This window comes from Lytechinus pictus, chromosome 8, assembly GCF_037042905.1.
Source record: "Lytechinus pictus isolate F3 Inbred chromosome 8, Lp3.0, whole genome shotgun sequence".
NCBI classification, from domain to species: domain Eukaryota; kingdom Metazoa; phylum Echinodermata; class Echinoidea; order Temnopleuroida; family Toxopneustidae; genus Lytechinus; species Lytechinus pictus.
Window position 1 is genome coordinate 7,378,392 of NC_087252.1, and position 16,278 is coordinate 7,394,669.

The 16,278-nt window shown below is 36.9% G+C and overlaps 1 protein-coding gene across 1 annotated transcript; it reads right to left on the minus strand.

The window, feature by feature from the left end:
- Positions 1-1,547: 1,547 nt before the first annotated feature.
- LOC129266381 (E3 ubiquitin-protein ligase CBL-B-like) lies at positions 1,548-16,251 on the minus strand. The gene is made up of 4 exons (XM_054904227.2): positions 15,370-16,251; positions 10,980-11,258; positions 5,960-6,097; positions 1,548-4,470 (listed from the first exon to the last, which is right to left on the minus strand). The coding sequence occupies exons 1-4, from the start codon at positions 15,879-15,881 to the stop codon at positions 4,227-4,229; spliced, it is 1,173 nt and encodes a 390-aa protein (XP_054760202.2). The 5' UTR covers positions 15,882-16,251; the 3' UTR covers positions 1,548-4,226.
- Positions 16,252-16,278: the final 27 nt, after the last annotated feature.

A 16,278-nucleotide genomic window follows, 5' to 3' on the forward strand; every position in this document is an offset into this window, starting at 1 on the left:
CTCGACATGGGGCTAGATAAATGGGAGGGGGGGAGCAATCATCTATCAAGTCGCCCAAAATCTTACACCTTCACCAAACTTCTCACACAATCCACACACAAATCCCAGTTCATGATACAACCACAAGTGTCGCTCAACACATGCGCACGTGGTCTCTACTGGCATTTTACAGTCACACACACAGAAATACACACGTACACTACACACGATGCATCCCCATACCACATGCAGTCACACTGAGCCTAATGCCTAGTTGACACTTTCACGATTTTTGGTCCCGCACTGCCCCGCAATGAATGCGTGCCAGTGCGTGACACTTTATGGCACGACTTGGCTATATCAGTTCACGCAATGTCCCGACACGTTCACGACATGTTTGCGCATTGTTTGCGCATAGTTCGCGCATAGTTCACGCAGTGTTCACGCACTGTCCCGACGTGCTTTCAGCAAATATTCTCGACACCCTATTTCTGTGACGTATCTAGCGCAAATTTAAATATTCAACGTTCTGGTGTTGACACCCTCTACGTTCGTTGATTAGAACGACTCACATTGATCACGTGGTCTGCACTCACAATTTTGCGCATGTCATTCGCGAACTATGCGTGAAGTATGCTTGACCTATGCGCAAAGTATGCGCGACCCTGTCGTGAACTAGTCGCGAACTGCGTGCCACTACCCCGGGGGTGGGGTACCCACTGTTTTTACGCCACGCACTGGCACGCATTGGCACGACTTGTTTGCGCATAGTTTGCGCACAGTTCACGCACTGCTGCAATGCGGGAAGTGCGTGGCAAAATTTTCAACATGTTGAAAAATTTTTTTCGCTCTTCACGCATTGCTGCGCATTGCCGCTCATCGTCCCGCCCCTTCCCGCAAGTGTCGACGCATTGGCACGCATGACGCAATATCAGTGCGTGAACTATGCGGGAACCGAAAATCGTGAAAGTGTCAACTAGGCATTATATGCCTAGTTGACACTTTCACGATTTTTGGTCCCGCACTGCCCCGCAATGAATGCGTGCCAGTGCGTGACACTTTATGGCACGACTTGGCTATATCAGTTCACGCAATGTCCCGACACGTTCACGACATGTTTGCGCATTGTTTGCGCATAGTTCGCGCATAGTTCACGCAGTGTTCACGCACTGTCCCGACGTGCTTTCAGCAAATATTCTCGACACCCTATTTCTGTGACGTATCTAGCGCAAATTTAAATATTCAACGTTCTGGTGTTGACACCCTCTACGTTCGTTGATTAGAACGACTCACATTGATCACGTGGTCTGCACTCACAATTTTGCGCATGTCATTCGCGAACTATGCGTGAAGTATGCTTGACCTATGCGCAAAGTATGCGCGACCCTGTCGTGAACTAGTCGCGAACTGCGTGCCACTACCCCGGGGGTGGGGTACCCACTGTTTTTACGCCACGCACTGGCACGCATTGGCACGACTTGTTTGCGCATAGTTTGCGCACAGTTCACGCACTGCTGCAATGCGGGAAGTGCGTGGCAAAATTTTCAACATGTTGAAAAATTTTTTTCGCTCTTCACGCATTGCTGCGCATTGCCGCTCATCGTCCCGCCCCTTCCCGCAAGTGTCGACGCATTGGCACGCATGACGCAATATCAGTGCGTGAACTATGCGGGAACCGAAAATCGTGAAAGTGTCAACTAGGCATATGACTCCTCGGCTCCAAATTCTACATTTATTTTATCTCAGTGCTTGGAGTCGGCGCTGGGGCCGATTTTCGTCCATGAATGAGAGAGCATGGCAAAGACTCGAGTCCCTTTATCTCAGAACCGCCGCCGCTTGGTACTCGAGTCTCCAGAGATCAGGGTCGACTCCCCGACTCTGGCATTGAGAATCGGGTAGACTCGATTACCCGGCGCTGGCTCCCAAGCCTAGTTGACGGGGGCGATTATGAGTTTTGCAGTCGCCCTCGTGTGAATGTTTTTAGCCCTTTTCCGGGGCTCTTTTTGGACTTTCCTGGGCGAATTCGCCCGCCGCCCCCGTGTAATTTTTTGGTTGCCTCACACTCGAAGCAATTGCCCCTTACCCCCTCCCTCCACTGTGCAAGATTCAGTTCATCCTCCATCCTAAACCAAACCCTCATACTCTCCTCCTCCACTTGCCTCTTACATTCCTTCTTTGGCTGTCTCCTCCTCCTTGAACCAACCCCCACCTCGGCAATGTAGATACATGTACATGCATCTACAGTGTATCTACAGGAAAGTGGCCTTTTCCCTTAAAATATGAAGATGTACAGTATTTATAGGCATGTAGCCTGCCTCTGATTTTCTAGTACCAATTGAGAAACGAAAGCTATTAAAGAGCACATGAGTTCAATATCTCAAAATATAGGCCGGGACATGCATGTGAGTTCAAGAAGGGCGTTAGCATTCTATTGTCTGTATCAGGCAATGTATAATTGCCACTTGGTATATTTTGTATCAGTACATACATGTATGTATGTACTTTCCATCTGTCTCATCCCACATGGTCTAATCCTACATGTAGTTAGTCTACAACTAGTTTGTCTATTTGGTCTAATTGCCAAGAGAGAATACCATTTTAGACCTATCTAATTACCAGTTAGGCTAGACCCACTTTGTCTTTTTTAATTATAGTTGACACTGGCTACATGTATATGGTTAGATGAAACAAGTAATATTTTGTAAAATTAGACCATCTACATGTAGGTATTAGACCAAGAGATATTAGACCAAGTGATAGATGTTAATAGACAAAGTGATAGTGGACCACAGGGTAATAGCCCAACTTGATGGTAAACCAAATCGGTTTCGCCGAGATGGGGTTAGAGTTAGAGTAGACGATCTGCGAAGTAGAAAGACTTCTAGCAGACCAAGAAAATAGTGGGGCCTAGTATGGGGACACAGACCCTGATTGAAACTTCGATCAACAAGTGGGTCTCCACACAAAGACTAGCAAGAGGGCATTCAGTAAACAGGGCATCATAGGCTGCACATCCAGACCCTTAAAGATAAATGCCAGTTGTGGTAACGATTTCAAAATGAGTTTGTACAGAATCCAATGAAATGACCACCGAAGTGTCTGTTTGTATAAATAAAAATATGTGCCAAAGGATTCTGGAAGAAATTGTGTAATTGCTGAGAAATTAGCAAATAAGCACGGGATTCAGGTCAAGCGTCGGGCCGACATTCAAAGCAATAATTATACACTGTCCCACGTGCGCTTAGCTGTGTTGGTGATCTTCAGTGTGAACATTTTTCAGTGTAGATTTCAAGATTTCACAAAGTTCAGTTTATGTAACTGTACCAGATCTAGATCCTCGATAATATAGCATGACAATTAAGCCTGGTTTTACAGACTTTCTCGTGAAATCAGTGTTTACTGCAACTACTTTCATTTATCTTTAACACGAATGTAAGGGTTTGCACAGCAGACTGATAAGGGCCCTTCTTACCTCTCTGCTGAGTCTGCTGGTAGCTCTTCAAACATTAGGAATGACATTGCATGAACTTGTAAATGAAGGCTATTTTGATGTTTCCAACAAATTTCAATTTTGAAACTGAAAGCTCATATTATCATAAATAAACAAAAGACCTCGTATTTTATGGTTGACAGATTATATTAAGGTTTAACAGAGTTGATAGGAGCAGAATGAATATTTTGTTCATTGTACAATGTAGGTTCAAAATCAAGAAAAGCAATTTATACACAATGTAGGCCTGAATGTAAAGCTATATGGAATTCATAAGTCTCATACTTAATATTTTTGCTTTCATTTCATTGAGAGGGGGTGTTTTTGTTTGTGTTTGTTAAGCTATTTTCTAGTTCTGGAAGTGTGACGTCATCAATTTTCTGTTTTTGTATTTTACCGTTTTTGATACCATCTTTCAGTTGAGCATGATGAAATACCTCCTCAACCCAAATTTAGGGAGAATCAGTCCATGGGGTTCATGAATACATAATTAGCCCTGTTGAAATCAATGTATTATAAACAACCTGGATCTAAATGTTAACCAGGCCAATAATACATCGACTTCAATTATGCATCCATGAGGTCATAACTTGGGGGGCCCCATGGACCAATTCCCACCAAATTTGCTTTGTGGGGGTCTCTCATCATGTCCCACAGAGGTATGGCATAAAAAACGCTGAAATCTTTTTAAATATGACGTCATCACTTCAGTACTCTATACAATATGAGAAATTCGGCCTCGTGAGCACTCCCCACTCTAGGTCACCTGCTTGATATTTACCTGCCACGCAGAAAGACATTGTGAGCAAAGAAGATGTCCGCAAGGTTCCAGCTTGATGTCCTTGTCGTTCTCTGTACAGATCTTGCAGAGTTGGAAGCTAGATCCGATCTCGCAGTAGAGTTCATACTGGTCAGCCGTAACATGGATTAGTTCTTCAGGCGGTTTAGTCAGTACCGACGTCAGATCTGGATTGTCCTCGCAACCATCAGGGTAAAGGTAGCTGGAAAAGAAAAAAAGAGTTCTTTATTTCAATACAATGTTTTTAAGTCTAGATAATTAACGCTAATATGGAACGTGTAGCAAGATCTGTCATTGCCGTTCTTCATAAGTATTGTAGTTTGGTCAGTACAATCAGGGTCCAGAAGTCATGTATTGTAGCTGGGGAAAAAAGAAGAACTCTAAAATAAAATGAAAATCCATATTTTATTCTTTGAAATAGAAATCTGAAAATGTGGATGATAACTGGCTGAAGGAAGTCATCTCCATGGCAGAAATTTGACTTTGAACCCACAATCTTATATTCAATCTTTAAAATGAACATGTCACTGAGTCAATAATACTATTTCACTCTTCCACTTCCAGTATAAAAGACACATACTTGAAGCAGATCTAATTTCCAAAAAGTACTTCACTTCGATCTTTTATTTTTTCGTCATTGTAGATGTGGTAATTTTAGATTTACAAAATCTTCCAAAGCATGCACGAGACTCGGAAAACCAATTTCTGGTCAAGAATATGTTAACTGCTCACATTTACCAAAGTTCAAAGACTATAAAAACAAGAGCATGGTTAAAAAATCTGGTCCAAGGACTTGGACATTATTGTGTTCGCAAACAAGAATTTCAAAACGCTTTTATGCATTGGTTGGATTTAACTGTAATCTTCCAATGTTTATCAATGAAAAAAAAACAGAGTAAAATAAAAAGGAAATACTACTCTTCAACTTTACAAACAAATCAGGAAGTTGGGCTTTGCAAACAAACATTTAAATAATGATTTTGAAGTAAACACAAATTTTGTGATTGTATGCTTTAAAGGACAAGTCCACCCCAAAAAAAGTTTATTCAAATAAAAAGAGAAAAATCCAACAAGCATAACACTGAAAATTTCATCAAAATCAGATGTAAATAAGAAAGTTTTGACATTTTAAAGTTTCGCTTAATTTCACAAAACAGATATATTCACATCCTTGTCGGTATGCAAATGAGGAGACTGATGACATCACTCACTCACTATTTCTTTTGTATTTTATTATACGAAATATTCAAATTTTCTCCCTGTTGTCGTGTGAAACGAAGATTAATTCCTCCCTGAACATGTGTAAGTAGCATTGTTTAATATGGTTCAATCAAGTTGGTCCTTAAATTGTCAAATCTGTAAAAAATGAAATATAGTGTAATTCAAACAATAAAAAACAAAATAGTGAGTGATGGACATCATCGACTGTCTCATTTGCATGTCACTGAGTTATGCATATCACTGTTTTGTGAAAAATAAGCGAAATTAAAAATGTCTTAACTTTTATTACATCCCATTTTTATGAAATTTTCAGCAAAATGATTGTTTGATTTTTCTCTATTTATTCAAATCAACATTTTTTTGGGGTGGACTTGACCTTTAAAGAATAATTTCTATCAACATTATTCTGTGACACAACTCTGGTATTAAAAAAATATCAAAAATATAATACAAAGTACATGTATACTTACAATCCTTCCCTATTTCCATCTATGAGTGCTTGACATAGAGATTTATTCTGTGGAATGGTTTGTAAGATAGTCTTGTCTTGGGTGACGTAGCCTATGGCCCATTGTCCTAACCGGGTACAGCTTAGACGAAATATATAGCTGAGGCGATAAAAAGAATGAAAACAGAAAAGTTTACAATACAAGTAGTGCAAATCCTAAAGAAAACTGAAAGCCAGAACTTTGAAAAATACCATACTCCATTTTAGGGAAAAATCATGGGGGCTCAAGGCGATTTTGCCTCTAAAATGCACAAAAAGAGCCCGAGAAAATCTAGAAAGAGCCCCGGAAAATCCCCATCCCGTGGGAATTGTGAAAAGATTGTGATAAGTAGCAATAGAAAATAATAAAGAATAATAATAATAATGCTATCGCCTATACTTTGTGCCAGGACTCAAGAAGGAGACAATTTTGCAATGCTAGGCTGCTAGCAATCAAACATGAGATTTGATGTACATGTAGTGGGTTTTTTAAGAAAGAGAATAATTAATATACTGAAAAAATGATTCAATTTTCCTGTACATGTTCACTACGTGAAGCAGTGACATTCCTCAATAAAAGCCACTTGACATTATAACAGCATTTGAATATTGACAATGCAATTATGAAATTGTTAACATTAAAACCATTTTTATCATTATATCTTTTCACGCAAATATTTTTAAAGTATGAATATGATCAGGAAAAAAAAAGTGCCCATAGAAAACTTTTCTTTGGCCTCAAGAGAGCTGTGTTCATATACATGTAGCTCTTATGGGTTTCAGGGAGATCAGAGAATCGCTTTTACATCCTAACCATGGACCTATTCCAAAAACACTTTCAACTCAGCTACAATCATGTATGTACTTGTATTAACATGTCCTTTTACACACCAATTCTCACTTTAGAAAATCGCTTGAACACATCCTAACAGTCCTATTAAAACATTAATGTTTGTATGAACATGTCCTTTAATACACACCAATTCTCACTTTAGAAAATCGCTTGAACACATCCTAACAGTCATATTAAAACATTAATGTTTGTATGAACATGTCCTTTAATACACACCAATTCTCACTTTAGAAAATCGCTTGAACACATCCTAACAGTCCTAAAACATTAATGTTTGTATGAACATGTCCTTTAATACCCACTAATTCTCACTCCAGAAAATCACTTGAACTAATCCAAAAAATAGTCCTAAAACAAGCTCATTATAAACTACAATCTGTATTGAACATGTCCTTTAATACACACCGGCCGTCATGTGCTGGAAATGAAATACAGATGAACATATTTAATAATGGGCTAAAAATAAACCACTTGTCTTGTCATTTTCATCTCTTTCTTTTGTGTATTCTCCACATGATGGGAGATCAAAATTAGATTTCAAGCTTCCCAAACAGGAAAAGAATTGATGATTAATCCCAATGAGCGTGGTATGTGCACAGATCTTCATGCATTGTTACAAATAACAGATACAATGTATTTCCTCTTTCCCCGATCAATAGGGGATGCTTTATAATAACATATCAAATGGCATCTTTAAACATGTATGGGTAATTCCATAAACTATGTATGTCCGACCCCATATACATGGGGCCTTTATGAAATTTTTCTCTCTCTGATTCTTTTGACAGGATATGACCATGACTTGGTAAGTTTATGAAGTGAATGGTAAAACTTGAGAAAAATGGGGGTCGGATGTACAAATAGGTTGATTGGAATTGCCCATATCCACAAACGTTCATAATACTGTGAAAAGTAATGTACAATTTTCTATAATTAGTAAAAAAAAATTATATGGGCCTACACGTATACACCTGTATATTATGTAAATATTCTTTATAATTCAAATCATGCCACTTGTGTCTCTTTGTCTTTGTAATGTCTTCTTTCGACTTCTGATTTTTCAATATATTTTGTCACTTTTGATATTGTTATCATGTACATCATTGTTATAAATGTGAAAAGTAATTGGGGTCGTCCATACATAAATACTCTCCTTCTTGGCTACTTCCCACTTCCAATGCCTTTTTTTAACTTATTTATTCTTTGATGTTATGCATTCTTTGTTCCTCTAGAATTTTTACGATATACATGTAGGTTCATTTTATGCAGAGAGAAATTAACTTATCAAAACTGATTGATTTACATTTTTCACATTTCAATAACGTTCACTCATTTGATCAACTCCCTTTCGTTTCCAAGTTTTCAAGTAAAATATGGAAAATGGGACGGAAAATGGAAATGAAGAAATTATGAAGGAAATAAACAAACAGGAAAAAAGACAGCAAGGAATATAAAAAAGAACTACATGTATCATTGGTACTAAGAAGGAAATACATGCACGAAACAAGCTATAAAATGAATAAACAAACACAAAAGCAGCTGGATAAAATATTACTGTCAAACCAAAGCTACATGTACATGTACACTGTAGATTCTCAATACAATCGTAAGCCAAGATCTCTCCAAGAACTGGTTGATTTTAAGGAATAGACAAACATCATATCAGGGTCCCATAAAACACAAAGGTTAGCATTTAAGATTTATACCAGTCGTGGAACCGATCTCAAAATGAGCTCAAACAGAATCCAATAAAATTACCATCCGAGTGTTTGTGTATACAGCTGTAAAAAACTATGTGCCAAATGGTTCTTTAAAAAATGTGTAATTGATGAGAAGTGAATACGGTAAAAAAATAAGCACGGAATTCCATCAATTGTCCAAGCAATATTTACACACTGTCCCAGTAGAGAATGCTATCTGTGTTAGTGAGCATCAGAATTATCGGTTTCGAGCTAAGATTTCATGATTTCACAAAGATATTAAGTTTACATTTAAAAATGTACCAGATCTAGATATAGAGTGACAACAAACCTTGATTTAAAAGACTTTCTCATGAAATAATTGTTTGCTGTAACTTCTTTCTTTTACCTTTTAATTGAATGCTTGATTTTCATGATTAATTGTACATTTGTAGTCAATGCAATCAATCCTAATGAAAATTCTACAATTATTGCTACAGTATAAAGCTTTTAATAGGTTACAGGCCCAGGGGCCTTTTCACACATGAATCTTAATCATCATTGTAATGATTGCAATTTGTGTTTAGAATAATGTGGCCTTTTGTATGCTCACTCAGAAACTGTGATTTAAATGGAATGGAACTGGAATTCACCTATTCCATGTTGGTTGTTGTGATTGTTTTACCTGATTGCTATACAGAAAGCATGAATGCTTGTAAGCAAGCAACCAGAGGACCGACGGCTTAAGGTCCTCTCCGAAGGACCTGGTACTGAGGATTAATGCCTTAATACCAAAGGGCACTAGCGCACCAAGTGGGAATCGAACCGGGGTCACCGGAATACGAATCCCCCGCTCTACCGACTGAGCTATCGCGCCTCCTCTGGAGTAGAATTTGAATGTGTGATTGTGATTAGCTTTCGTGATTTTAATCATGTTTTAGTTTGGTTTCACACATGCTAATAATAGTCACTAGCCTTATTTTTCACTGGAATCATCGTTCAAATTACAATTTTTACAGTACAAAAGGGCGGCAGATGTAAAAGAAGATATATGACAGCTACAGTATATGTACATACACGGGTAACTGCACACTTGCTTTGCCAAATTTTTAAGGAAATATGATTTGCAGAATTTTCAAAACTTTACATATAGTTTACTAAAGTACTACTGAATTGTACTAAATTCAATTCCGCAAATAGCCATTGACTTTCCCCCTTTTCATGTGGTTTGCGCAACAAATAGTCTTTTTCCGGGTTATTCATGGGCATGAATATTATGACATTAATCATTTCATTGCCTACAACATATTTACATTTTCTTGAATAAATATGAACACAATAAAGCAAAGACAACAGTCTGATTTACATGTACATACAGTCAGTGTACATCCTGGACTGAGAGTTTACTCTACAAACCAAAAAAGACGGAACCTACATGTTCACTCTCCTAGTTGCAGCAAACAATTATTCAATGAGAAAGTTTTAAAATCAAGATTAATTGTCACCATATTATCATAGATCTCTAGATTTTTCCATCTGGTACATTGTACATGTGAAATCATGTGAATCATTTTATAGCTGAAAACCGATAATTTTGATGATCACTACTAGCACACAAATGCATATGCCTGTGGCTGTGGGACAGCATATTAATTGCTTGGAAAAATACCTGAAATTTGATGGAATTCTGTGCTTTTTTTGCTCATTTCTCAGCAATTACACATTTTCTTCCAGAGCCATTTGGCATTTACATACAAACACCTGGGTGGTCATTTTATTGGATTCTGTTTGAACTCATTTTGAGATCGATACCATAACTGGTATTTAATAAATTGTTAAATTTTGGACAAGTCCATCCCGGTACTATACAAATGTAGATGCAGACAATTTCAAGATATGCTTTAGAGTACATTTGCAAATTTGGGGTGACTTTTAATATACACCCTGTGCATACGTATACATGTATGTACATGGTAACATACTAAAAAAAAAAGAATTTTATTTTAATTCGGGCCAGGGTAAAAAATAATATTTTTTTTTAAATACTGTTTGGGTGTTTCAGTTCGTAAAAGACAATTTTTTTTACAGTCATCCCAAGATATAACACAATAACAGTCAAGAACATAAAAGAAAATCAATTTTCTACACAAATATAGAGAATACCTTTTGCAAACAATTAATTATTCACTATATACATGTACATGTAGAAACCAATTTTCTATTTATGTATGTTCTTGAATATAATTGGGGTAGATCTTGGGGGGACTCTTGAAAAGTGGTCGCCCAAAGCATTCCATTTGGTGAACATTACATGTAGAGGCGATTAGAGCTGTGCTACTTTAAGGGCAAACTCGCCCGTCGCCCTCATGAATCTCCTACATGTACAATGTACAGTGTATGCTGATTCTAAGCATTTCTTGACTCGTGAAGGATATTAAAGCCATTCACGAGCAGGCGAAATCTGAACTTACCTCCCCGGCTTGTTAATGTACTGTTCCAATCTATTCTTGACTTCATCATACGTCATGAAGGACATATACCCCCTGTGGTTGACCGCTAGGCAGTTCCAATTGCGAAGTAGGGTAGACCAGGGCTGAAACAGACGGGTGAAGACATCGAATTCAAAGTTGGAGATGTAGTCATTGCGGGTGAGATCTATGGTTGTCTTTAAGGCGAAGGTTTCCATCGAGGAGCGAACCTGATGGACTTCCGTTAGGGCTTGCCGGAAGACCTTCCATGACACAATAGTTCTGAAATAGGTGATAGCAAAATACAAAAAAGAATGAGTTCTGGTGATTGAAGGCAAAGTTAAAGGAGAATGAAACTCTTGGAGCAAGTTAGCTTTTGTGAAAGCAGAAAAATCAAAGAATAAGATCAACAAAAGTTTGAGTAAAATAGGACTAGCAATAGAAGAGTTATGAACATTCGAATGTCGAGATCACTAATGCTATGGAGATCCTCCCATTGGCAATGCGACCAAGATCTATGATGTCACAGATGAACAACTCTCCCCTTTTGGACGCTGAAAATATACCCCAAAACATCTCTTTTTGCTCATTCTAATCATACAGTATGACAAACGATTCATCAATGATATAATGTTGTGATACCTCTGTACTTGTCCTCTCATAAAGCTAAGAGAACACCTCACCTTGTGATAGACTCTATAAAAGTGAGAATATAAGTGAAATAAGTACTAAAGTAATGAGGGAGTTGTACGTGTGTGACATCACAGATCTTGGTCGCATTGCCAACAGGAGGATCTACATGGCATTAGTGATCTCAATATTCAAATGCTCATAGTTTTCTTATTTTTCACTCAATCTTCCTCAAACTTTCAACAATATGTTTCTTTGATTTTTCTCTTTGATATATATGGATTCAGTTGGTTTCGAGGGTTTCATTCTCCTTTAACAAATTGTCTTCTGCCACTGCCGTATATACAGATGGGGAAGGGGCTTGGGGAGTCATGGACCCTCCCCCCAAAAAAAAAAAAAAAAAAAAAATTATGACCAAGAAAAAAGGGTAAACTGAAAAGAAAAAGGATGAAGTATTATACTATTCTTTTTCAATATTGCGTCAAAATCTATCATCTGGCAAGCACTGTTTCTGACATTTAAAAGGCACCTCAACATTTTTGGCTCATTACCCAATTGTCTTTGGCAATGAGAAGCCTGGACAAAAGAGAGATCTTGGTTAAATGTAACTCTATATATTATTTCCCATTATTAAGGTGAGGAAAAACAACAACGTCACATGTGGTTCATCTTGTCTCCCCCCTTCCCCTCAGGTTCCCTGTTGTTTCCTACATTTTAGTTACCGGTATTAATTATTACATTATTTGCTTTTCAAGTCGCCAATCAATTCATGATTCACATGAAAGTCATCATTATGGAAAAAAAATGTGATGAAATCTTTTTCTCAACTTGTACAGAAAACATGTCTGCTTACAAACAAACGTTTAGAACTTCATATACAGTGTAAAAGTAATAAATGTCAAAGTATGATTCTTTTTTAGAAAATCAGGTACATATATCTGAGTCTCTCTACCCATTCACAAAAAGTACAATAATATATCATACATTTTAATACTGCACCTTTATATGGAAAGAATACCATGTAATAAAAAAACTACTTTAAAAAAAGCTCTCAATGTCAAACGAACTTGACTCTTCTGCACTCTTCAAACATGTTTATTTTTAGTTGAAAAAGTTTATTTGATTTATAAAAAAAATAAAATCAAACGTAACGCTGAAAATGTAATAAAAATTGAATGTATTTGTAAAACAGGCAAGAAGGAAGCAAAATGGAAAATAATTTCTAGACCAGGATATTCTTTGAAAAATCAAGTCAAAATGAAAATTACATGGCTGTTTTGTTTGCTTTGATTAACCCAGACTCAAAAATTTTGCTTTTAGAATTAAAGTAAACACACCAGTAGCCTCCTTGTGACATGTGTGTACCGAATGCTGACGTCAGATAAAGTATATTCAATAGGGGTTTTCACAGCTCACCGCCACCCATTGTTCAAAGCAGCCACTATGCACAGATTATAGGCTGATTTCACAAGTTCATCAATAGGCAGATGACTGCATTTTAGCAAATATAGAAATGCACTGTACTATAATATCGTACATGTACATATACAGGGAATAATTTTCCTGGTATCGCATCGCAATTTGCTCCACATTTTTGAAAGACTGCTATGCATAAAGTCTTTTGTATAGCATATTTTTACATACACTGTAGGACTGTACATTACTTAGTTGAGAGCTTTTCTGTCATGACCAAAAATGCTATATATATTCAAATTTGTTAAGCAAAATTATTCCATGATCATGTATGTGAAAAGGTATATGTATCTATGTATTAATGTACTGCATATTTGCACCAACTACTACAGTAGTATAGTAGACCTACATATACATACATGTATATAATGTACAAAATATAGGCCTGCCCTAGATGTACAGTGTGTTGGCTACATTTCGGATAGATGTACATTAAGACCTGATCCAATGTTTTATTATCTATTGGGCACAGAGAAGAAAAAAAAAACCATTTTGAAAAAAAGATTGAATTTTCACATAAATTGGAGGCCCAAATGCTTTACAATGTAGCAACTACATGTAGCAAATAGGCACAGTCTTAGCAAGATATCAGGGGATCTCTGCGAAAATAAAGGTGGCATGCATGTGTCTTTACACAGTCCCGATGGTTTTTCATGAATTTAAGTAATGAAACAATGCTTGCAGGATTCCTGACATGAAATATGCTCACCCTGCTCACATGTTATTGAGTTTCCATCAGACATATATGTTTAAACAAAAACAAAAAAATCAGAAAAACTGAGCCAAATATTTACCTTTTTGCTTAGGTAACAACAGCAATTTGACATATATATACCAAAACTCATCTCTCCTGCTTGATAGAAAGTGTCAATGAGATCGCATTCAAAGTGTATTCTTTGCATTTCTTGTAATAACTTGCATGTGAATATGGGTTTCCACATGGACCTTCATCCAGTCACCATTTCAATTATTCTGATCAATTGACCTTGAGATACTTTAAAACATGGTCATAATTCATGTCTGAACTATACTATCTTCAGGGAAAATGCAATGTTTCTTTCACAAACATGTCGTGTTCAAGGTTACCTTGGACAATAAGCATGAATTCTTTCATTAATTTTGATTAATTTCATGATATTTGATTAATAAAGGAAGAAATGTACATGTACGAAAAATACTAAAGAAGTTCTGAAAGAAAATAAGAGGAAAAGGAAAGAGAAAAATCTAAGAAAAAGGAAAATAAATAAAAAATAAATAAAAAGAAATTAAATATTAATAAGATTTTTAAAAACTAATTTAAAAAATATGAAATATGGGAAAACTGAGGGGAAGGAAAGCAGAGCATAAAAAGTAAACAGTAAACTATTTAAAAAGGGTAAGTAAAAAAAAAATGAATTAAAAAAAGGAAGATGGTCATACAAATAATAAAAATACAACAAACTGAAAGTTATCCCCTTCTTCTTTAGAAAATATGTAATTAATACAACTTGTATCGTATATTAAAATGTAGAATACATAGAAATTATATATATTTTTTTGTGAAAGTCAAAAAGGGGCCTAAGCTTTCGATCCTACCAGAATCTTCGTCAATTTTTTTGTGGACAGATGCAGTTGGTGGTGCTATCATCCAAATAAAGGATGCTTGGTGAAAAAAAATGTCAGAGTTGAATCATTTTAATGTCATATTCGGACTAAAAAGAATTGAAAAAATACAAGGAAAACGTGATTTCCAAGTAAATTCCAGCTAACTTTTTAGTGTTGGAGAATAAAGTTTACACAATAATAATATCATGATAAAAGTTCATGACTGGTTCGGAACAAAACAATAACCCAGCATTCATGATACAGATGAAATAGATCTTTATCTTAAACAAAAGGTTGCAGTTAAATAAATTAATATGACAATCATTCATGAAAAGGTCCTCCTAAAATTTGTATTAAAAAAAACCCTGTTGTCGGGATTAGCCAGAATGCATTCAACTCAATTACAATGGCAATGCATAGTGAATTTATTACCGTTGCAGTTTCCGGGTTGTGGAGTATTGCCATTGCATTACACACAATACACACGTCCATATGCACACAACACGCCAATACAATACACGCGCGTTAATAATAGCAGCAGAGATGTTTAATGCCATCGGGATTGAATGATGTCCTTTTCAAAACATGGTGTTAATTCCATTAATTTCTTCAAAACTAATCAATGAAACTGAGCATAACTTCACAAATGCATATCTAAAATACACAGAAATTTCACTCTTTGAATAAAATGATAAATCAAGAATACCTCGATGCAAAATTCTTCTTCCAAAATTGAGCAGCATCCGCCTTCGTGATGCGATAGGTTTCCCCCGCGAATTGTCCATTTGGAAACAGAGCTTTCAACTCGGCTAAATTGTGACTAAAAATCAGGGACATTCGATTGAGTTGCCTTCTACAGGTAGAAGACTCATCGTACATTTTCTCTTTATTGTCTCTGAAAAGTTGTATTGTCTGTTTGGCCTTTTTGTTGATGTTATCGACAAATATTTTGAAGTACTCATTTTCGACAAGTTCCCCCAATTTGTCATCTCCTTCGTATTTAGACCAAACAAGTCTGAGATGATGATACGTCTCCGGTAAAATATCCAGAATAAAAGGAGGACTGTTCTTCAGTTTCATTTTGTCCGACTGGCATAATCTCATGACTTTCTCCATGAGTTTCCATGTTCTTTCTAGAGTTTTCTTGTCGACCTTCATCGTCGGGCGAGGCGGTACCCAAAATTTCATCCATAGTTCACCTAGCCTCCCTGCCGCCATGATCGCACACACGCACGGGTAACTTCCCCACGGCTTACACGCAAACGAAGCGACTCCCCTCACCACTTTTCGCGGAAGGGAGAACACATTTCGGTCCAAATCCCATTAAAGAGCACCAATATTGGTGGTGTTTTTGTCGTTCAAACAGGGAGGTTTGATAACCAGATTACGGCAGATGACAAGTAATGATGATATGAGTCCAAACCGATCAATGCCATTACTTTAGACGACATTTATTTGAAATTTATAAGCAAAATAAATTTCTGTGTCCCAGAAAATTGAACTGTCAATTGCGGTTTTAACCATTACTTAGTGCATGCATGCGCAGCAGCGATCGAGCTAGCTGTCACCGTACCCCGCCGGCGCGCCTGGCCCGTGCGCGCCCGATTGTATGCTA